This window comes from Artemia franciscana, chromosome 3 (genome assembly GCF_032884065.1).
Source record: "Artemia franciscana chromosome 3, ASM3288406v1, whole genome shotgun sequence".
NCBI classification, from domain to species: Eukaryota; Metazoa; Arthropoda; class Branchiopoda; order Anostraca; family Artemiidae; genus Artemia; species Artemia franciscana.
The window spans coordinates 53,095,504-53,119,559 of NC_088865.1; the positions used below are offsets into that span (position 1 = coordinate 53,095,504).

General features: G+C 34.5%; 2 protein-coding genes across 2 annotated transcripts in view; both read right to left on the reverse strand.

Annotated features, from left to right (window-relative positions):
• Window positions 1-2,349: 2,349 nt before the first annotated feature.
• Window positions 2,350-7,533, reverse strand: LOC136025563 (putative ankyrin repeat protein RF_0381). Its single transcript, XM_065701591.1, has 2 exons — window positions 6,462-7,533; window positions 2,350-2,843 (listed from the first exon to the last, which is right to left on the reverse strand). The coding sequence occupies exons 1-2, from the start codon at window positions 7,531-7,533 to the stop codon at window positions 2,350-2,352; spliced, it is 1,566 nt and encodes a 521-aa protein (XP_065557663.1).
• A 6,532-nt stretch (window positions 7,534-14,065) lies between these two features.
• Window positions 14,066-24,056, reverse strand: part of LOC136025408 (phosphoinositide 3-kinase regulatory subunit 4-like) — a 74,679-nt gene continuing 64,688 nt past the window's right edge. Inside the window, exons 12-13 of the mRNA XM_065701422.1 lie at window positions 19,834-20,015; window positions 14,066-15,428 (exon numbers count right to left, since the gene is read on the reverse strand). Of these exons, the coding sequence (XP_065557494.1) occupies window positions 15,233-15,428; window positions 19,834-20,015 (378 nt within the window). The 3' untranslated portion in view covers window positions 14,066-15,232. The remainder of the gene's footprint in view (window positions 15,429-19,833; window positions 20,016-24,056) is intronic.

Consider the following 24,056-nt stretch of genomic DNA (forward strand, 5'->3'; position numbering starts at 1 on the left):
TGCTTCTCTCTCTATTTTTGTGTTATATAATCTTGTTTTTTTTTCGTTGATACTTTTTTTCGACTTTTATTATTAAAAATTTAAAAATAAAATTTTTCTGGTAATCAATGCATATTTAGCTTCTAGAAATTGCTAAACACGTGAATGCATTCAGCCGAGTAAAATCTCTTCGCGCCAAGACTTATTACAAGTGGAATGAATTGGTCAAGTTGAATAGTTAACACTAGCCGTGAATAATTTTATTGCCGTGAGTCAAACTTTGATATTTTATTTTTCATAAATTTCATAAGTATGGGGAAGACAACAAGGAAAAAAAATGGAAGAATGTCTAAACTTGTCTGCATTTACGGCAACAAGTCAAGGTGATGAGCCTTCTATAATGTCTTTGGCAGAAAATATTAGTGTGATTTTGGACACAGTTACAGAAAATACTGCCACTTGGAATCATTACAAACTAGTTGCGCATAAGAAGTTGCACAGGTGAAACCTCGTGTTCAGATTAGTGTTATAAACATCTTCAGGTTCAAAACCAAACCTCATAACTCTCCCCACTTTCAAAACCTCTTCAGTTGTCATGACGGCAACAAGCGACTTTTTTTTATTGTTCGCTGGTAGATTTACGGTAAATTCATTGTCAATATATCAGTGACTGCACGTAAATCCTCGGGTTTGTCCTGATTTATATCCAGTAAAATATAGCCATAGGGTTTATTTGTAGCCTGATTACATGCCGAGAGTAGAAATTTCGGTTCAACAGAGTACATTTGTCTGTTTAAAGTTATGAGGAAACTTGAATCACGAATAGCCGTGTAGAGGATATAGTAAGTATAATTTAAAGCAAATGTCTTCAGCATTTACTCTGATGAAAGAGATTTAACAGAACCAGGGTTACAGAAATCTGTTCATGATGAGAACGGATAGTGAATAATTCTAGCATCTCCTGAGACCATTCCTCAATGGATTCAGCTAAGTTATCAATAATCAAACAAGATTTTGGTTCAAAAATATTAAAAATGTCAAGCCCTTGCATAAATTTTGTTATAAACTTCCCTTTTTAAAATTAGCCAGAATTATGAATACTGCTACTGCTTTAGCCTCTTAAACATTTGTCCGGATGTAAAAACAACATTAAAATACAAGTCATGGCGGTCAAAATCTAATACAAACGAGGAGAACGGCTACTGATCTGGCTTTTTTTTTCACTTTTACTATTTTTTTCAATTTTCACTTTAGGAGATACGATACTACCCTTTTCTTCTTTTCCTTACAGATAATATTTTTTCACCAAACAGAATTCGAAGTTCCTCCTTCAAATTTAAGTAATTTTTCAAAACTTCAGGAATATTAAAATCTTCAAAATTATAACATACTTGGACATGGGTTGAATCTTTTCTTATCAAATTGCGGCAAATTGATTTCAGCGTGTTAGTCTTTTTAAAGACAAGGCTACATATTTTCCAAAACCAATTCCTAGTTATTGCCACTTCTAAAGTCGACTGTTTTACTAATCAAGTTAGCGTTGAAAGATACGGTATGTATAAAGATATAGCATGGTGTAACGGTGTCCTATCGAGTACATCCATATCGCTTATATTGGTACCATTTGAAATAAGTAACTTACAAACAGCTATTTATCCGTGCCTAGCAGCAAGGTTTAAGGGTGTCATATTGAATACAGCCTTAGCGTTTATATTGGCACCATTTGAAATCAGTAGCTTACAAACAGCTATTAATCCTTGCCTAGCAGCATGATGTAACGGTATCATATTGAAAAAATCGATAGCGTTTATATTGGTACCATTTGAAATCAGTAGCTTACAAACAGCTATTAATCCTTGCCTAGCAGCATGATGTAACGGTATCATATTGAAAAAATCGATAGCGTTTATATTGGCACCATTTGAAATCAGTAGCTTACAAATAGCTATTAATCCTTGCCTAGCAGAATGGGGTAACAGTGTCTTTAAAAATAAATCGATAGTGTTTATATTGGCACCAGTTGAAATCAGTAGCATACAAACAGCTATTAATCCTTTCCTAGCAGCCTAGTGTAACGGTGTCCTTTCGATTTAATCGATAGCATTTATGTTGGAACAATTTGAAATGAGTAGCTTACAAACAGCTATTGATCCTTACCTAGCAGCATGGGGTAACGGTGTCCTATCGAATTCATCGAAAATATTTATTAATCCCTCAGTAGCATCATGGAATAGTGTCCAATTAAGGTATTTACACTGTGACTATTTAAAATATGCTGCTCATAAACAGCTAATTTTCCCTGATCAGCAGCAAGCAGCAGGTGCAACGGTGTTTGATTCAATTCGTCTAAGGTATTTACGTTGTCACCATTTAAAATAAGCTGCTTACAAACATAGCAGTATAGTGTAATGGTGTTCGATTAGAATCGTTGGAACCATTTGAAATCAGTAGCTTACAAACAGCTATTGATCCTTGCCTAGCAGCATGGTGTAACGGTGTCCTATCGAATTCATCGAAAGTATTTATTAATTCCTCAGCTGCATAGTGTAATGGTGTTGGATTAAAACTGTCTAAAGTATTTACGTTGGCACCATTTGAAATAAGCTGCTCATAAACCGCTAAATTTCCTCGGTCAGCATAGTGCAATAGGGTTCGATTAGAATCGTCTAAGGTACTTACGTTGACACCATTTGAAATAAGTTGCTTACGAACAGCTAATTTTCCTTGGTCAACAGCATAGTGTAATGGTGTTCGAATAGAATTGTCTAAGGTATTTACGTTGGCACCATTTGAAATAAGCTGATTACAATTAGGTAAATTTCCTTTGTCAGCACCATAGTATAACGGTGATCGATTAGGATTGTCTAAGGTAATTTACGTTGGCACTATTTGAAATAAGCTGCTTACAAACAGGTAAATTTCCTCGGTCAGCAGCATAGTGTAATGGTGTTTGATTAGAATTATCCAAGGTATTTACGTTGGCAACATATGAAATAAGCTACTTTTAAACAGCTAATTTTCGCTCGTAGGCACCAGAGTGTAACGATGAGCTTCTTGAAGGAACTATCTCAAGTCGCATTTATTTTAATTTCTCAGTTACAACAGACTAGAAATTGTTCATTACTATCAAGTTAATAAAACCTAAGACAAAAATTCTTTTAAAAAAAGTTAAGGTATTTCTCTTATCAGGAGTAAAAAGTTCAAATTATTGCTCAGAGACCATCAATATTTTTACTATTTACATAATAACCTTAGAGATTCTGAGATGAGAACTAAACTAAAAATAAATTTAGTGTGAGGTTTTCTTTTTCCTTTGGAAATATAAAACGACATTGTACAGATGCTCTTTATGCAATTTAAAACCTTTTCAAAATGAAGTCTTTTTAAAGATATTTGGCCATTGAACCAAGTCTGACTTCTAAATATGATTTCTACTACACATGAATATTTTGGTTTTCTTTTTTTAAGGTTTTTGAATTGTTGCAATCCTTTGTAAAAATATGTACAAATATTTTTACAATTACCAGTTTTTCGCTCTTTAAGCAACTGAAAGTAAGCTTTTTTATGCATGAAAATCTTCAATTTTAACTTCAGAAAAATAAGATAAATTTCAGGATCTAGGGATTCGTTTTCACTTGTGAGATACAGTTAGGAGACTTTGCAGCATTGTCGACCGGGATAGAACGGAAATTTACCTGTAAATGCGAGTAACTTGATTAGTCGCATCATCCTTATTCGGAATAAGAACATAGGATTGTGTTGAACCGCTTAGGTCCCAGTAACGAACTCGTTGGTCTATACCACAGCTAAGCAGAAAGCCCTGAAGAATCACTTGTTGATATTGTTACTGATAAGCCTAACGTCATTTGGCCTGAAACCTATGGGCGAAACCATCATATCATCTCTTAATGTACTAAGGACATTGAAAATTAAGTGTGATATTCTGGGTTGGCTAAATAGATACTGACTCAACTATATATATCTTAAAAATTGGGATAAATTCGGTGCTCATTTTTTAAAGAAAGATACTTTTATGTGCAGTTATGTAGTTTTTAGTAGTAGCGAGTGCCCAATTAAAAAAAGGAGGGGGATTTGTAAAAAACTAAAGACACATAGAACCAAACGGCATAAGAAGGTACAGCTTTCCTTTGAATGTTGTTATCTCTGGTAATTAACAGATTGTTAAATTTAACAATCTGTCAAATTTAACTAATATATTGTGCTTATTTATTTTTACGGTTTAACACGGCAACAACGACGAAAATGTGGCACTGACATAAAAAGTTTTATAATTTCTAAACAACCAAAAGAAAGATCTTAGAGGATCGCAGATTTCAGGTATGAATAGACCTAATATCAGTGTGGCAGAACATGTTTTTATTTTGATCTCCTTGGTACTTTAATGTTTGAACGTAGAGTATAAAAAAAAATATATTTTTCTAAATATTAGACAGAATGACGTACTAGTGTACGTCTGAAAAGGGATTTTTTAGCGACCATTTTTTTATAAAGGGAGTTTTTTTGCAACCAAGGCAAGGCTGCAACATTCTTGCTATCATGCCGAACTATTTCTGGAAACTAGAAAAAGAGATACGACTTCGAATATTTCGGCTTCACATCCAGAAGGCTTAATCAATGAAAAAAGAATAATGAAGACTGAGCAGTTAACAATACCAGAAATGTTTCTGCAAACTAGAAAAAGAGATACGACTTCGAATATTTTGGCTTCCCATCCAGAAGCCTTTATCAATGAAAAAAAAATAATAACGACTGAGCAGTTAACAATACCAGAAATTAACAAGAAAAGATAAGAAGAAAGCACAAACACTAGAAAATAAATAAAAATGAGAAAAACTCACATCTTACAATCATCAGTTGTGGTTTTTAAACAAATGCGATATGATAATTTGATGACAGATGTGATTTTTTTCGTTTTGCCTTTTTTTGTACTGCGTTTGTGCTTCCCTCTCTATTTTTGTGTTATATAATCTTATTTTTTTTTCGTTGATAAAGGTTTGCATATGTGAAGCTGAAATATTTAGACTTTTATTATTCTGTATTTAAGAATAAAAATTTTCTGGTAATCAATGCGTAACTAGCTTCCAGAAATTACTAAACATGTGAATATTTCAGCGGAGTAAAATCTCTTCGCGCCAGGACCTATTACAAGTGGAATGAATTGGTCAAGTTGGATAGTAACACTAGCCGTGAACAATTTTATTGCCGCAAGTCCAACTTTGATATTTTATTTTTTATAATTTTTATAAGTATGGGGAAGACAAAAAGGAAAAAAAATGGAAGAATCTCTAAACTTGTCTGCATTTACGGCAACAAGTCAAGGTGATGAGTTTTCTACAATGTCTTTGGCAGAAAATATTAGTTTGATTTTGTACACAGTTACAGGAAATACTGCCACTTGGAATCATTAATATCTAATATCAAAGCATCGGAAAACAATGTAAAAAGATTGGTGGAAATTGTTTCTGGATCAAGTAAAGAAGTTGCGCAGTTGAAATCTCGTGTTCAGAATAGTGTTATAAACATCTTCAGGTTCAAAACAAAACCTCAAAACCCTCCCCACTTTCATACCCCCTCCCATTGTCATGATGGCAACATATGACTTTTTTTTTGTTCACTGAAAGATTTACGGTAATTTCATTTTTAATATATCAGTGACTGCACGCAAGTCCTCGGGTGTGTTCTGATTGATACCCAGTAAACTATAGCCATAGGGTTTATTTTTAGCCTGGCTACGTGCCGAGAGTTGAAATGAACTCTGTACCTGCCGAGTAGAACTCGGCATGATTACATGCCGATAGTAGGAAACTTGAATCACGAAGAGCCGTTTAGATGATATAGTAAGTACAATTGCAAGCAAGTGTCCTCAACATTTACGCTGATGAAAGAGATTTAACAGAACCAGGGTTACAGAAATCTGTTCATGAAGAGAACGGATATTGAATAATTGTAGCATCTCTTGAGACCATTCCTCAATGGATTCTGCTAAGTCATTAATAATCAAACAAGATTTTGGTTCAAATATATTAAAAATGGCAAGCCCCTGTGTAAATTTCGTTATAAATTTCCCCTTTTAAAATTAGCTAAAATTATGAATACTCTTACTGCTTTAGCCTCTTTTAAACATTTGTCTTGATGTAAAAACAACATTAAAATACAAGTCATGGCGGTCAAAATCTAAAACAAACGGGGAGAAAGGCTACTGATCTGGTTTTTTTTTCACTTTTACGGTGTTTTTCACTTTTCATCTTAGAAGGAGATGCGATACTACCCTTTTCTTCTTTTCCATACAGATAATATTTTTTCACCAAACAAAATTCGAAGTTCCTCCTTAAAATTTAAGTAATTTTTCAAAACTTCAGGAATATTAAAATCTTCAAAATTATAACATACTTGGACATCTTTTCTTATCAAATTTCGGCAAATTGATTTCAGTGTGTTAGTCTTTTTAAAGACAAGGCTACATAGGGTCCAAAACCAATTCCTAGTTAGTGCCAATTCTAAAGTCCACTGTTTTACTAACCAAGTTAGCGTTGAAAGATACATATCTTTTTCACTATTGTGAACACTGAATGAACACTCGAATGCAGCTGCGTTATTTTCAACAAAATATTCAGTTAAGGCGACATGTTTTTTAAACGTTGCTAGCATTAAGGATGTTCTATTATAACAATCGGAGGCATTTAAGTTGGCACCATTTGAAATCAGTAGCTTACAAACAGCTATTAATCCTTGCCTAGCAGCATGATGCAACGGTATCATATTGAAAAAATCGATAGCGTTTATATTGGCACCATTTGAAATCAGTAGCTTACAAACAGCTATTAATCCATGCCTAGCAGCATGATGTAACGGTGTCATATTGAAAAAATCGCTAGCGTTTATATTGGCACCATTTGAAATCAATAGCATACAAACATCTAGTAACCCTTGTCTAACAGCATAGTGTAACGGTGTCCTTTCGTTTTTATCGATAGTATTTAAATTGGAACCATTTGAAATCAGCAGCTTACAAACAGCTGTTGATCCTTGCCCAGCAGCATGGTATAACGGTGTCCTATCGAATTTATCGAAACTATTTATTAATATCTCGACAGTAAATGTTGGATTTGAACTGTCAAAGATATCTTCGTTGGCGCCATTTGTAATAAGATGGTCAATGACAGATACTAATCCCTGATCAGCAGCAAGCAGCAAGTGTAACGGTGTTAGATGCAAATCGTCTAAGGTATTTACGTTGGCACCATTTAAAATTAGCTGCTTACAAACAGCTAAATTTCCTTGGTAAGCAGCATAGTGTAATGGTGTTCGAAAAGAATTGTCCACGGTATTTACGTTGGCACCATTTAAAATTAGCTGCTTACAAACAGCTAAATTTCCTTGGTAAGCAGCATAGTGTAATGGTGTTCGAAAAGAATTGTCCACGGTATTTACGTTGGCACCATTTGAAATAAACTGCTTACAAAAAGCTAAATTTCCTATGTAGGCAGCACAGTGTAACGACGAGCTTCTCGAAGGAACTATCACAAGTTGCATTTTATTTTAATTTCTCAGTTACAACGGATTAGAATTTGTTCTTTACTATCAAGTTAATAAACCTAACACAAAAATTCTTCTAAAGAAAAAAAAATTCAAGTATTTTTTCTTATCGGGAATAACAAATTCAAATTATTGCTCAGACAACATAAATGTTTTTGCTATTTACATAATAACCTTAAAGATCCTGAGCTAGGAACTAAACTAAAAACAAATTTAGTGTAATGTTTTCTTTTTTCTATGAAAATATAAAACAACATTATACAGGTGCTCTTTACACAATTTAAAACCTTTTCATACTGAAGTTTTTTTAAAGATATTTGGTCATTGAACCAAGTCTGACTTCTAAAAACGATTTCTACTATACATGAATATTTTGGTTTTCTTTTTTTAAGGTTTTTGAATTGTTTTAATCCCTTTTAAAAATATATACAAATATTTTTAAAATTACCAGTTTTTTGCTCTTTAAGCAATTGAATGTAAGCTTTTCTATGCATGAAAACCTTCACTTTTCTTCCAAGTGTGTCCAAAAATCTACTAATTTAAATTTTCTAAGAGTTCCAGCTTTATTTTTATGCTTCATTTTGCAACGCATATTTTTCGCAACATTAAATACTTCTAAAAATGTTTTTTCAACATCCCATTAATTTTTATTGACAAATAACTTCAGAAAAACAAGCTAAAGTTCTCTTGTGAATTTTAGACATTAAAGAAAAGTTCTGATAGACCTTCTGCACTTGTTTCGTCGGAGACATCGAGGCTCAAAGCTGCGAACCTATTTTCTAGTGCAAGATTATATTTTTGACGAATAGTCCTGTCAGGGAACTTCTGTATATCAAATATATTAACCGTAACTTTCAATTTTTCACCGCCTTTAACTTAATTTTGCATGTGGATATAACTAGTTGATTGTCAGAGAAGCAATTGGCACCGCGGCAAGCTTTGACATCTTCAAGGGACCTTCTTCTTTGCTTGCTGATAAGTATATGGCCGATTTAGTTTCGTGTGGTACCATCAGGTGATTTCCACGTCTATTTGTGGATAGTCTTATTGGGATACCACATACCTCCTACAATCATGTCTTAAGTGACACAATAATCAATCAGTCTCATGCTATTTTTACTGATTTCACCAATTCCATGACAACCAATCACCGTTGGCACATAGTCCTGGTGGCAACCCACTTTCGCATTAAAATCGCCACAAACAACCAAAATATCATGGCTTCAAAATTACCTTTAACATTATAACATACTTGGACATGGGTTGCATCTTTTCTTATCAAACTGCGGCAAATTCATTTCAGCGCGTTAGTCTTTTTAAAGACATAGTCTTTACAAAGACTTTAAAAAAACTATAAAGACTAATATTTTACTATATATTTTCCAAAACCAATTCCTAGTTAGTGCCATTCCTAAAGTCCACTGTTTTACTAACCAAGTTAGCGTTGAGAGTTATATATCTTTTTCACTATTGTGAACACCAAATGAACACTTGAATGCAACTGCGTTATTTTTAACAAAATATTCAGCTAAGGTAAGGCAACATGTTTTTTACACGTTGCTAACATTAAGGGTGTTCTATTATAGCAATCGGAGGCATTTATATTGGCACCTTTTGCAATCTGTAGCTTACAAACAGCTATTGATCCTTGCTTAGCAGCAATGTGTAACGGTGTCATTCTGACTACAGCCTTAGCGTTTATATTGGCACCATTTGAAATCGGTAGCTTACAAACAGCCATTAATCCTTGCCTAACAGCCTAGTGTAGTGGTGTTCTTTCGATTTCATCGATAGCATTTATGTTGGAACAATTTGAAATCAGTAGCTTACAAACAGCTATTGATCCATAAATATTTCCGATGAATTCGATAGGACACCGTTACACCATGGTGCTGGGCAAGGATCAATAGCTCTTTGTAATCTACTGATTTCAAATGGTTCCAATATAAATATTCCATTTGATTTTATTCTCAGAGTTTAGGAAATGACTGTTCAGTCTTTTCACCATGATTTCCACCTTTCAAAGAATCGGTTAGTTGATAAATTCAATAGATTTTTATTTGAGTAGTCAAGGACTCCAGTATTTTCTATCCTCGATTTTGTCAAGGTCCTGCTATTAAAAATGTTTCATCAGAACCTCTGACTAATCAACAGGAATCAATTTTGTCAATAGGGTCTAAATTATGTTTTCCAACATCGGTTTTATACTAAAAATAGCTTCTAAGGTAGAAGCAGGTATTATGGCTTTTGAAGATAAAATACAGGCTCCACAAGATCTTAGAGCTGGGATTGTAAAACAACTGAATACTTTTAAAAGAAGCAAAATTGAAAATGAAAACGAATAAAATGACATTAAAATATTTTCTCAATTAAAAAAGGATTAAGACCTCATTATCACTAGAGCTAAGAAAGGCCACACAATTATAATAATAGACAGTTGTGATTACGAACAGAAAACAAAAGCCATTATTTCAGTTAGCACCACTTGCAAAAAACTCTATTTTAACCCCACCGACAAATACATGAAGGCAACAAGAACTAAATAAGAGTTAGGGTCGTATATAGCCAAAATAAAGGGGAGGGGGAGCGAGGAATTTTGCAGACTGGCTGGTCATTTTTACCGACTGTTTTTTTTATCAATAATTAGCACAATGTTTTTTTTAATATGATACGCAAGTTCACTGCACGAGTCGGCAAGACTGCTGCATATAGCGCCTCTATTTCCATTTTCATGTTCCATATTGTATTTCCATATAGTCATGTCTCTATTTCCATTTTCTTTATTTGCGGCACCATCTGTAAAATCATGGCAAGAGTCGGTGAAACAGCTGCGCTTACCAGCCGACCAAGTTCGAGATTTCTGTAGATGTCGTGTCAGTATTTTTGTGGTCTTTATTTAAAAAAAAATTCTTTGGCAGAGTCAGTAAAATCGCAGTGCTTCGCGCCAATCTTTGTGTATTTGTTTTTGTTTGCCGAGTGCCCAAAACATTTGGGGAAGGAAGCATCCCCCCATACGTGATGGCCATGATTAAAGGCATTGAAAAATAATTTACATATAACCCCACAATTTTACAATAAGTTTTGCCCAAGAGGTTGTTCTGCGCCCAAAATCCACGGTTTGTTTAAAATTCACAAGAATGGTTTCAAGCTTCGCCCCATTGTATCAACTTTCCAATCACCTGTCCAAATTAGGAAAATGATTTTCAGCGGCGTTCCATCCACTTTTAGGAACTCAAAAACCTTATTAAAAAAACTTCCACTGACCTCACTAAAAAAATCAAATAACTTAGGATTGGAGGAGAAATTGATCTTCTACAGTCTTATGGTATTTCCTTGTATTCCAATTGTAATGTAAAAATTTGCGAATATATATTAAAAAATGAAATACAAACACACTTTGATTTGTCACAGGATGTAACCTTGGCAAGCTTGAATGTTGATACAGAAATTGGCTACTCTCATCAATGCATACCCCTTTTACTTCTGTTTTAAATGAATTTTTTAAACAGGCGTTTGGTTTCCCGATGGGAGCCCCTCTTAGCCCTTTATTGGCAAACCTTATCATGGATATTGTTGAAACGTCCGCTATTCAGAGTTTTTGACTTTTCTCTTGTTTCTCTATCAGAATTCAAAGCACATATTTGAATTCTGATTTTTTTTTCTTGAACATCTTAATAGCTTTGATAAAAACATTAAATTTTGAGTTGAATTTGATGAAAATGAAAAGCTACGATTTTTTTGACATTTTATTAACTAAAAGAGATAACGGCTTGCTTTTCTCAATATAAAGAAAACACACAGCGACTAATGTCTAAGTTTTCACTCGTGCCACCCGATTTCAGTGAAAAGAGGGCTGTGATTTCATTAGTTGACAGGGTTTTATAATCTGTTTCCAGAAACATCGTGATTCAGAATTATTTTATCTAAACAAAATTTTATTTTGTAATGGTGTTTCGGCTAAATTAATAAAGAAGATAATGGAAAATAGATACGTTAGAAATAATAATAAACTAAATGCAGTATCACAGTCTTCCGAATTGAATTCGAAACTAGATCTATGTTGCATGGGTAACGTGAGGTGTTTCAGTACCGTTTGTTCGGCTTCGCCGAGCAAAGTGGTGCGAAAACAACACTTGGTTTTGTTTCCTCGCTTCAAGTAAATGCTAAAGTTGTTAATTTGTAAGGATCTTAACCATCAAATACACCGGAAGCAAATAATAGGTTCACCAACTAGCAAAAGTTACGAAACCCTCATTTACTAAGATGATTATGAGCTAACAGTCGACCGTTTCTTAAACCTCCCCTATATGTCGCAAAATTGGTATCGACCTGTTTTTGGTTTCAGTGTGTACATTTTACCGAAGTTGTCAACCCTTTAAACTTTCACACTGGTATATCTTATGAAGAAATTTTTCCACCAAAAAATGGACCACTTACACTTTGATCAGCTTATCAAGAGCTGTCGACTGACGTCGAAAAAAAGAAAAATCTATCTGTCTTAGTTCAAAAGTTGACTTTTTTGTCGTAGGCCAAGTTTCTAACGTCATCACTAAGAAAGGAGCGAAGGATAAACTCTAATTTTTGCAATGAGAGAACTTTTAAAGTTTAAGAGGCACATCTGATACCGTATCTCTACTGCAATCCCAAGTGCAAAAAACCAGATGATAAACTTAGCTGAAATTACGAACAGAAATGGGTAGAAAAAAAAAGATTGCAGCACTTTCGGACCCGTGGGAAAATTCCACTTTTTTATTTCTGTAGATTTTTCTATTTATCACTCAAAGAAGATATATTGGCTGTAAGGCCGAGCAACTGCCGCATATATTTAACACTTATAGATTTTAGTCCATCTTCAATTTGAAACTGGTGCCTACCTGCTTGCCTGCTAGAACAAAGCTTTCCACTCGAAAGCAGAAACATGGTTTAATGAAACGAAAGCTTGACTGCATAACTTCAGATAGTTCTCTCCGACATAGGCTTTTCAAAATGGAAAGTCATATTCATCAATCTGGCCTAAGGTGCAAACTTTCCATAAGAACCGCAGAGGTTAAACCCTTGCCACTTTCTAGGAATAAAAAAAAAAAAAAAAAAAACCAGCAAAAGCAGTGTTGCTCTTGCAACACAAAAAAAGTTATTTGCATGGCAAGCTTTATATTCACCGAAATCACCAACAGTTTGTTGAACGACATATTAGGCACCATAACTCAGTAGACGAAGCTCTAAATTTTTGCAAGTCTCCTTAAACTTTTATTTCGGCTCTGGCAGAACCCATTTTCTATCACCCCGATCATTACGTACTATTAAACGATACCACGGCCATTTCTAACAAAAGAGGGTTTACACAGTGGGCTAGGGAGACAATTGAAAAAAAAATATATTCTTGCTTATATTTCAATAAATAGAGATATGGGTAATTTAAATATTGACCCGATATATGACATTCTTCTTTAAGGCCGTGATTAAGTGAATCGATGGATGGAACTCGAAAATCCCATGTTAAAATTGAAAATTTATATTTAAAAAGTACTCAAGTATTCATTTGCGGAAGATACCGCTTTTAATATCAGGCCGTAGCTTCTTTAAGACTCTACAAAATGTTTGCTGGAATTTTGCTCTATTTCCTCTAATTGCTTAGAAATCTTAGAGTGTCTAGGATATTGCTTTTAGAAAAAAATTGGTACTATCATGAGCAGAAGACAATAACCTGTAAGATGATTGCAACCATTTTTCGATCTATTTTCCTGTTTTCGAACAGTCCCATGGAATATTTTCAGCTACCTAAAACTTTTACAAGTTTTTTGCCAGAAAGAATCGTTTCAGATCGCTCTAAAGACCAGATTAACAAGCTGGTATAATTAACCTGCTATTTACGCCAATGAATAAGTGCTATTTGAAGGGTTTTTGACAATCAACTGTCTCAAGAGAATTGAGACAAAAGGCTATCCTAACTTCAATTTTGAAACTCGATGTTTTCAAGTTCACTTAATCACGGCCTTAAAATTAACCAATTAAAGGTTTACAAAATCACCAAGGGACTAGATTAAATACAAGGCACAGGAAAATTGCCACAGTAGTAGCAAGCAGAAGGATGATTTTGCAACTGGATAAATAATTTCATTTTCATTTATTTTATCCAGTCCCTTCAGAGTTCTCACTGAAGCAACTTTATTTAGCTTCTGTGACTTTCAGTCACAGTTTGACAATTATAAATATATATAGATATTTGTTGTTTTTATTTCTTGGTTTAGGCTTTATTTAATTTTAGATTATTTCAGTTTTTATTTTTGTTTTATAAGCGTTGACGACGCATTGTCTCATGCAGGCGGGATATTTGTGTCGGTTTGGTTTTGTGTTTTCCTTCTACTAGCCGTAGTTTTTTTTTCGTGAGATTTCTCCCTCTATTTGTTTTTTTTTTGTTTTGGCTGGCCAATTCCGCTTTAGATCTTTCGCTACCTCTTTTCCTCCTTGGTGCTCGAACAATTCAACAACGTGTTTCCCTATCACTCAGTATCTATCGCTCATGCTACGGGTTTTACACTGTAAATATATTTAACAAGTAATATTATTACAAGCACTGATTGAACCAAACTATTACAATATTTAATAAAAAAGACCGATAAAACACTTCAAAATATAGTACAACTAATCGATGTGGTATTTTCTCTAGACTTTTCGACTAGAACAGAAGCCCTGACGTCCTGAGGGTTTTCAAAATTTGGAAAAATGCACAATAATTTACAACTACGCAAGATCAACTCTATTGAAAAAAACAAGCATGAACATGCCATGGATAAGTAATAGAAATTCTGCAAACAGAACTACGTGTATTTTGATTTCACCACACGTATTATTGTCATCCCACCTCCCCCTCGGGGTGGAAAAGAACTGCTAAGTGACGGAAAGACGTGCATTTATGTTCCGCCACAAATGTAGATATGCAGTTTTAAAGTTATAGCCATTTTAAGTGAAAACGTAGGCGCCTGCAAGGAAGAGGAAGCAGATTGAGCTTTCGTACCCGATTTCTTTCTTCTTAAAAGACAAAAATGTAAAAAATTTCGTAACATACGACAAAAAATGATAATGTGGAAAAAGAAACATTTGAACTTTATTTTCATCCCCCTCCTCCCTCTGAAAGCTTTGGGCATGATTATCTTCCCTTATGAAAATGTATGCGGATGCCTATACGTGCCAGATTTTTATTTTCACTGACAGCCTTTCGTTAGGGGGTGGGGGGCATAGCTTTAAAACGTGTATCACAATACCACACTTAAAGCTTAGCTGATATCATGTTGTGCCTGTTTTACACATTTTTAGTCGAAAATGTAAAAAAAGACAAGGTGAATATAGCCAAACATTAAAGGTGGGGGAGGATTTTGCTAGGCTTAGCAATAGGGTGAAGTTTTGAGGTTTTCATCACGAAAAATTGTAAAAGGATATTCTGGCCATGGATAAGGGAATTCGCTTGAATTATTAAATATGTTATCTTTGAGTTTTATGCCCAAATGAATGTTTATTATCTTCCTTTTAGCTAGATTGGATTAGATATTATAGTCATAGATTTTTTTACACTAACTTAACTGGTGTCTTTTGCACAAATCATTTTTCAAATGTTAACAGAGTACTTCTGTAGATCCCATTGCCAGTTTATTCAAATTCTTCTTGCGTCAACAAGGTTAAATTTACCTAGAAAATATAATTATTTCCACACTTTAATGATACCATCCATTGAGGAAGTAACAACGAACGGTTGACTGCCTTTGACTGCTATAATGTTATTAATTATGTCCCGATGAGCTGGATTTATTTCTTCCAGTCCAATTGCAGGAGGGGACGCGGCTCGGGGTTTACTTGTCGATTCTTGCACGACACGAGTCCCGTCAACCAGCTTCTCACTGAAAAAGATAAGTAAATAGTGAGTAAAAAACCCATCAACCATGTAAAAAATTCAAATAAGGTTGAATGCATATTGGGGGTTTCACGCATAAACCGAAAAGCTATTAAACCAATGAAATTAATTTTTTTAGGCATAAGAAAAGATTCTATTGGCTGATATGTTTGACGTTTGTCCACAAAAAATCAAATTAAACTAGGGCTTGGACGATTTCGTTGAACAGTGTATTTTATCGTAACTTCCCATTGCCATGTTATGGTACAGGTTTATAAAGTTGCGTATCTTCTTTTTTTTACGTAGAACTAATGCAGCAACATTGTAGTTTCATTCACCTCAGATTGGACAAAAATCTAAACTTTGAACTGGTTTTTACTTATTCTCCAATAAAAACTTAAAACTGACACAGTGCCTTAGCGCCAGAGTGCTACTTTTACTTTACTCTTATCTTCAACAATTTTGCAGAAAATATTGAGCCCAAATTGGCTGTCAAATCCTTAAACGGTATATCTGCACCTTTCCTCTATTTTGAGTTAAGAATAGTTATAAAGGTGACTTTTTGTGCTGAATCGATTGGTATATATGGAGTTACCATATCTCCTATTGTTGGCTAGATCGACATTTCAACTTAAAAGTGTATCTGACTCAAATAGCTTTACGCAATCCTAAAAAGCTGATCGGGAAGCAGTATGCATTTACACGTTCTTTGAAGCGCAGTAAGTCCCGCGTAGTTTGTCCAGCCTTCGCGCAAGATTCTCGAGGCTGCTTCTCAAAAGTTTTGCAACACGAGGATGCTCTGTTTTGGGATTGGACAGCCGAAATCTTCCAAAATTTTTTTCAACTATGTCAGGCCTAATCATTGTAATTCGGTTTTTCTTTTAAATTACAATACGTATAAGAATTTCCGATATTACCAAAGAAACCATAATGCCAATGCAGTTTTTATGAAGTTTTATTTTCTGACGTACTGTCATGAATTTCTTGGAATGGTTGAGATCTCCCTGAATCAATGAAAGTATATAACTCAAGGCTATTCTCATTCATCAATAACATCAATTTCTTTGACTATTGCTAGTTAATGAAAATAGAATTAAAATAGGTATATAAAGGGGGCATAACCGGAATTGTAGTTGAATACTACTACTAACAGCTCACCGCAACACCAAGCCACCTGAGGCCAATAAAGCTACATACAGCTCCTCCTCCATCACAATCTGTTCAGAGCCTCCTTCTTTACACCCTCCCAAGAAGTTCCGTTTTCCTTTAAATCTTTGTTTATGGCATCCTCCCACCTCAAAAGAGGACGATCTGATTTCTGTTTAGCCCTAGACGGTTGGCCGAAAAGAGACAATCTTCGACAATCTGTCATACGCAGAAAGTGCCCTAACCATGTCAACTTTTTTTCTCATTATAGCCCTAGAAAGCAGGATTAAACCACACTTTTCGTACACCCTACTGTTTGAAATACGATCAGTCAGCCGAGTACCCAGAACGACCCGTGGGCAATTTCTCTGGAAACATCCAGTAAATCTTCATCCACTTTTCGGAGTGCCCATACTTCAGAGCCATTTTGACCACTGTCATCACTGTAGCTTCCAATGTTCTTATCTTGGTTTACAAACTTATCTCCCAATTCTTCCAAACTTTTTTCAATTGTGGAAAAACACCCTGATCCATGGCTATTCTACTTTAAACATCTTCACTGATCCCACCGTCCTTACTAATAATACTACGAAGGCAAGTGAAGCTGCCCACCTGATTGACTCTTTGCCTGAGTTTGACTCTTTGCCACAATTCTACTTTTTAAAACAATTAAAAGCTTTAGCGTATAGAGCGAGGGATTGCGGAGGGGACAACCCATTTCATATACAGAGTAATTTCTGTTCGTTTTAAGTTTTAATGTCGCTCCTTACTTTCAGCTAAAAAAATCAGTTTTTTTTAAAAATCTTGAACTGGGACAAGTCCAGATTGAGTGCTCCCTCTCAATTTATTAACATGCCAGTATAATATTTTACTATAATGTCATCTAGCTACATCTTCCAGATCCTTGTAGGTGAATTTTGGGCTATATACAGAATTATAAGCCCGATGAAATCATTTTTCCTTACAAGTTTGTAGGCTTGTCAGCAACAGATGTGTATAAGCAAAATTTAATTTATCGAAAAAAAGAAAAAGAAAGTATCGATTAATTTTTTCGTATATATACCTTGACTGACAGTGTCGGCAAGAAAACCCATTTATTTATGCATCAAAGACGTAAATCAAATATCACGTGAGGCTAGCCCAAAATATTTTTGTGCTAAAAATACATTTTAGAGTGAAAGTTGCATAGGTGAATATGAAATCATATTGTACTACTTCAGCCGTACAGATGGATAAAGACTGATTCAAGGGGGAGGTGGTATCCCCCTTTCATTATATTTGAATTTCGTTCAAATACAATGAAATTTTCCTATAATTTCAATATATGAAAAGCTATAATAAGCTTTTCCAATGTTAGGCTTAGTAAATTCATGCTGTTATGTCTCACTACTGAAAAAATCGACCTTAAAATGCCAGGGACAGATTTTTCTTAGGAAGGGTCGAGGAGCAACAGGAATTGAAATTTTTTGTTGGAGAGGAACAACCTTTCTCCTATCCTCACACAGGAGTGTAGACTATGGTTTGTTTTTACCATTCGATGCCTATCTTTCGATAGGCTTTGCTTCTAGCATAGGTGTATTGTTGGGTATAAATATTGCAACTTAGGTTGATCGTTCATTATAAATGGCTGAAGACTTGAGCTAAAATTGTCAAAGAAGTAAGGAGGCATTTGATAGATTTATCAAATTTTAATTTTTACTGTATCTGGAAACTGTTTTTTCCTTTTAACTCAAAATTTCAATTCTTGACTCCATAATTGTTACTCCTTAGAATTTTTAGATCCTTTGGAGTGACTGGTGCCAGTAATATTTTTAGAAACTCCTAAAACAAATGGCCAACTATTGGCAATTGGCCTAATGCAACACTTGTGAAGGGAGATAATCGGGCTGGATAGTAACAGGCTTTAGAACGAAGGATCAAGCCCACTTTTCTCACACAGGATCCAGATGCGGGTGGCAAGGAAGGTTTGAGGAGAGATGATTTCGCATAAGACGAAGTTTGTCAACTCTCTTGATAGTTGTAACTTAGAAAATTATAATCGAGACATCGACGCAAGACCCTTGACCCCAGTAGCTATTTAGTCTGTGATGCATTAAAGTTGACCATCCAGGCTTAGGACCACTTTTCTATTTCCAGGAGATAGAAAATATATTATATTACGAAGAAATAGAAAGAGAGTGAGCCTGAGGAAACCCTGCCTTTACTAGACGATCACTGGAAGTAGACTCATTAAAAATTATACCTAAAGTTGACTACCACAAATTCGATATGTTTAAAATTTTATCAAAAGGTCCTTGCGCCAGACTCTATCGAAAGCATTAGCGGTAGCAAAAGATAGATCCCTAATATTGTACCCTATGATCAGAAGTTCAACCTACTTCTGATGCTGAGTATTCAGAAAGCCTTGTAGTCATCATTTCCAGCGGGACCCATACTGCTTACCACTGAGGAGGTTATTCGACTCCAGGTGTTTTTAAAGGAATTTATTCGAAATGTCTTCATAGTCCTTACCAATACAAGAAAGGAGAATGATTGGCCTATATGAGCCAATGCAGGCAGGATCACTATGTGGCTTGGGAAGAGGGGTGACATGGGCGGACTTCCACTCACATGGGAAAGACCCAGAACGAGAGAAGAGTTGAAAGAGACATGCTAGTTTGGTGCTACAGTGTTTGAAGAAAGCAATGTCAAAAGCATCAGCTTTTTATTTCCAATATTTATGAAATTTTCTTGTACCGTTTAAATCAAATATACCTAAATGAGCCCTTATTCTTGAAAGGTTGTTACAAAACAACAATGTTTACCACTAAGAGAACGAGGACTGAAGGGATAATCATGAGAGAAATGTGACAAAACAAAATTTTTGCTAGAACGTTTTGAAAAACGATCCGAAAGCAAAGTTTAGTATTTAGAGATGGTTGGCAATGATCCTCATATGTAAGATAATTTCTATCCATTTCAAGTTTTAGTCTCGTCCTTTATACTTTGACTTCTTCTGACAATACTTGTCTCCTGATGAAAATAGTACATTTAGCAACCCAGTCATCTAAAATTGTAATTAAATAGATAGATTCCATACGTTTCAGATTTCTTGGGATTTGTTTTCACTTATGAAATACATTTAGGAGACTATGCAGCATTGTCAACCGGGATAGAACGGAAATTTACCTGTAAATGCAAAAAACCTATTAGTCCCATAGTCCTAGATAGAAATACCAAAACAGAGACCTTGTAACATTATCAGCTAGATTAGAATAGGAATTTACCTGTAAATGCGAGTAACTTGATTAGTCGCATCATCCTGATTCGGAATAAGAACATAGGATTGTGTTGAATCGCTTAGGTCCCAATAACGAACTCGTTGGTCTGTACCACAGCTAAGCAGAAAACCTGAAGAATCACTTGGTGACATTGTTGCTGATAAGCCTAACGTCATTTGGTTTGAAACCTATGGGCAAAATCATCATATTCATCTCTAAAGGTACTAAGGACAGTGAAAATTAAATGTGATAGTTTAGGTTGATTAAATAGATACTTACGCAACTATATATATTTAAAAAATTAGGATAAATTGGGTGCTCATTCTTTAAAGAAAGATACTTTTATGTGAAGTTATGTAGTTTTTAGTAGTAGCGAGTGCCCAATTAAAAATAGGGACGGGGGAATTGCAAAAAACTAAAGACATATAGAACCAAACGGCATAAGAAGGCACAGCTTTCCTTGGAATGTGGTTATCTTTGGTAATCAACATATTGTCAAATTTAAATAATTCATCGTGCTTAATTATTTTCATGGTTCAACATGGCAAATACGACGAAAATGTGGCACTGCCCTAAAAAGTTTTTATAATTTCTAAACAACCAAAAGAAAGATCTTAGAGGATTGCAGATTTCAGGTATGAATAGACCTAAATGTGTCTGGAAGAACATGTTTTTATTTTGATCTCCTCGGTACTTTAATATCTAAATATAGAGTCTATAAAAAATATATTCTTCTAAATATTAGACAGAACGACGTACTAGTGTATAACCGATATAGCAACTCTAAAGAACCTATGTCACATGGTACATAAGATACGGGAGGGGAAAAACTGAAAAGGGATTTTTTAGCGACCATTTCCTTACAAAGGGAGTTTTTTTTTGCATCCAAGGTAAGGCTGGAAAATTCTTGTTATCATGTAGAACTATTTCTGCAAACTAGAAAAAGAGATACGACTTCGAATATTTCGGCTTCACATCCGGAAGCCTTTATCAATATAAAAAAAAAAATATTAAAGACTGAGCAGTTAACAATACCAGAAATTAACAAGAAAAGAAAAGAAAAAAGCACAAACACTAAAAAATAAATAAAAAATCCAAAAAACTCACATCTGATAAACATCAGTTGTTGTTTTTAAACAAATACGATATGATAATTTGATGACAGATGTGATTTTTTTTTCTTTTTTTGTACTGTGTTTGTGTTTCTCTATTTTTGTACTCTATAATCTAGTTTTTTTCCTTTTCTTTTCTTTCGTTGATAAACATTTCCATATGTGAAGCTCAAATATTTTGACTTTTATCATTCTATATAAAAAATAAAATTTGTCTGGTAATCAATGCCTGAATGCATTCAGGCAAGTAAAATCTTTTCGCGCCAGGACCTATTACAAGCGGAATGAATTGGTCAAGTTGAATAGTTAACACTCATAGTGAATAATTTCATTACCATGACTCAAACTTTGATATTTTATTTTTCATAGTTTTCAAAGTATGGGAAGACAAAGGGGAAAAAAAAAAGGATGAATCTCTAAACTTGTCAGCATCTACGGCAACGAGTCAAGGTGATGAACTTTCTATAAAGTCATTAGCAGAAAATATCAGTTTGATTTTAGACACAGTTACAGAAAATGCTGCCACTTGGAATCATTAAAATCTAATATCAAAGCAATAGAAAATAATGCAAAAATTGTTTCTGAATCAAGTAAAGAAGTTGTGCAGTTAAAACCTCGTGTTCAGAATGTTGAACTAGAGATGACAAGCGTCAAAAACTAAATTTCTGTGGTATTGGAGGAAAATACAGCGCTTAAGTGCTTCTTTTTCTGATGTTCTAATATCAACTTTTGTCTTTCTTGTTTCTCTAATTTCCTGGTTTCTACTTATTTTCTTTTATTATAATTGCAACCAAGTTGTTTTTTTTCTACTGTATGCTAGTGTTTATTCTTACTCGTCCTCATTTCATATGTATTGTCTGATTTAGGGTATTATCTATGGTTCTTTTAGTGCTCTACTATTGCCCATAGCATATAGCTATATAGCCCATAACAAGCAAAGCTTCTTGAGCCGAATAAGTTTTTTACGTTTGTAATAGTGTTTTAGTATTAATAAAATTATTGATGATTAAAATCCCATATGGACAATATGTCGCTTACTCTGATGAAATTAGAAAGCAAAGAAAACAATAAACATGTAGTGATATGGAATTTGAAAGTTGAAGATGAAATGAAAGCGCAGGAACTACTGTCTAAAGTTGTTACTGAAGGCCTTGATCTACTAGCCCCTAGCCCAGCTAAGTTGGTGGATTTCAGGGATAATGTGAATTTCTTGAAATCTTAACTACCGTCGAAGATGATCAGGGACGAGATTTTGATGAACGCTAAGAAACGGAAAAACAAATAGAAATTGGAGTATCTCAGAAAATATTTTTGACAGACGACTCGTCAAAGTCTATTCGTAACGTTCGCACGAAATTGCTTAATGTGAAATTTAAATTGTGCGATTTCGGAATTGACACTTGGTTGTCCAAAGGTCTATCCCCCTACCTAATCATCAAACGGCAAGATGGTTCAAATAAACGAATCAAAAACTTGATGAAATTAAACGAATTATTTATGGGTTACGTTGTAACTCATCTGGTAGTGATCAAATCACTTTAAAAACTCTTACGTTAATATTCCCTCTTCTATCTCAAGTTTTATGTGAATTAATTAACAAGTGTTTTCGTCAAGGGAAATTTGCATATTATTTTAAAGTTGCCCGAGTAACCCATGGAAATTAAATTCATGGTATTAAAGCTAACCCAGGAAATCACAGACCGATAATTGTTTTACCAGCACTATCCCCCGTTTTAGAGAAGTGTTTCAGTACTAGAATGATGAGTTTTTTGGAGGATCATAAGTTACTGGTAGAGACACAATTTGGGTTCCATAGAAAAAGAACAATGGAACAGGCAATGATTTATTTGACAACTATTATCAATGATGCATTAGATAAAGGTTTTAAAGTAGGTACTGTATTTTTGGATCTGATAAAAGCTTTCGACATGGTGGACCAAGAGCTTCTTCTTAAAAAGTGTGAGGTGTATGGTCTGAGGGGAAAAGCATCGACTTTTCTAAGAAGTTTTTTAAGTAATCGTTATCAGTATGTTCAACTAAATGATTCTTCTTCATGAAAAAAACTGGTTGAAATAGGTGTTCCCTAAGGATCAGTTCTTGATCCTATATTATTCTTGATATTTGTAAACGATTTACCAAATTATTTAAATAATATGAAACAGTTTTGCTTTTTGCTGATGACACAACAGCAATTACCACAGCTAAGACTGCACAGCTGCTTGAGAAGTCAATGAGGGAATCAGTTGATAAAATTGTAACCTGGATGAGGGTCAATAAACTAAGGATAAATATAAGCAAGTCTAATTTAGTCATTTTCTCATGATCGCCAGATTTGTACCCATGAAGGAAGGAATTAAATACATCTAATGGAGTTATAAAACGGACTGTTTGTTTTAAATACCTTGGGATTGTAATTGATGAAACTCTGTCTTTTAAGCAGCATATAACCTTAACAAGTAAAATTCTGGCAGAAAATCTAGGTATAATGAAGAAACTCCAACATTTTTTCCCTAAATCTGACCTCCGTCATCTTTATTTTTCTCTTATTCACTCGTATATACTTTATTGTTCAATTATTTGGCTCTCCGCTTTTCCATCTATCCTTAAACCAATAAGAGTTCTACAAAATCACGCAGTTAGGCTTTTACCAGAGATTCCTTCTCGTCAGTCTCTTCGGGAATTTTATCCAACCTTGAAGATTTTGTCAACTGCGGGTCTCCATGAATTTAATGTATTGTGGTTTATTTTTGGGCTACTGCAGGATATTCAACCAAGCTGTTTTAGTGATTTGTTATGCGTTAGGTCTTTTGTTCATTCACACGATACAAGGGGTAGTGTTGATATAACTGTACCTAGAAGCATTTCTTCCCGTTCATGTTTTACTGTTTTATATAGAGGTACATGGAAATGGAATAGTTTGACGAGTAATATAAGGAGTACTGGAGACCCGTTATATTTCGAAAAACCATTAAGGAACTGCTTTTGTAGATTATGAGTTTTGATTGATTCGTTTATTTTATTTAGTGAGGGGGTTATGACTATATGTAGTTCCCAAAGGAAAAGTAAAGTAAGGACGTTCTTTTTTCATATTTATAGTCGAGTGTGGTGGTATTAGTG

Excerpts from the sequence above, each read along its gene's own strand:
- LOC136025563 (XM_065701591.1), bottom strand. The coding sequence starts at position 7,533 with ATGCAACTTGTGATAGTTCCTTCGAGAAGCTCGTCGTTACACTGTGCT. Across the intron at positions 2,844-6,461 it reads GAATTGGTTTTGGACCCTAT|ACAATCCTAATCGATCACCG; the intron begins GTAGCCTTGTCT and ends AAATTACCTTAG.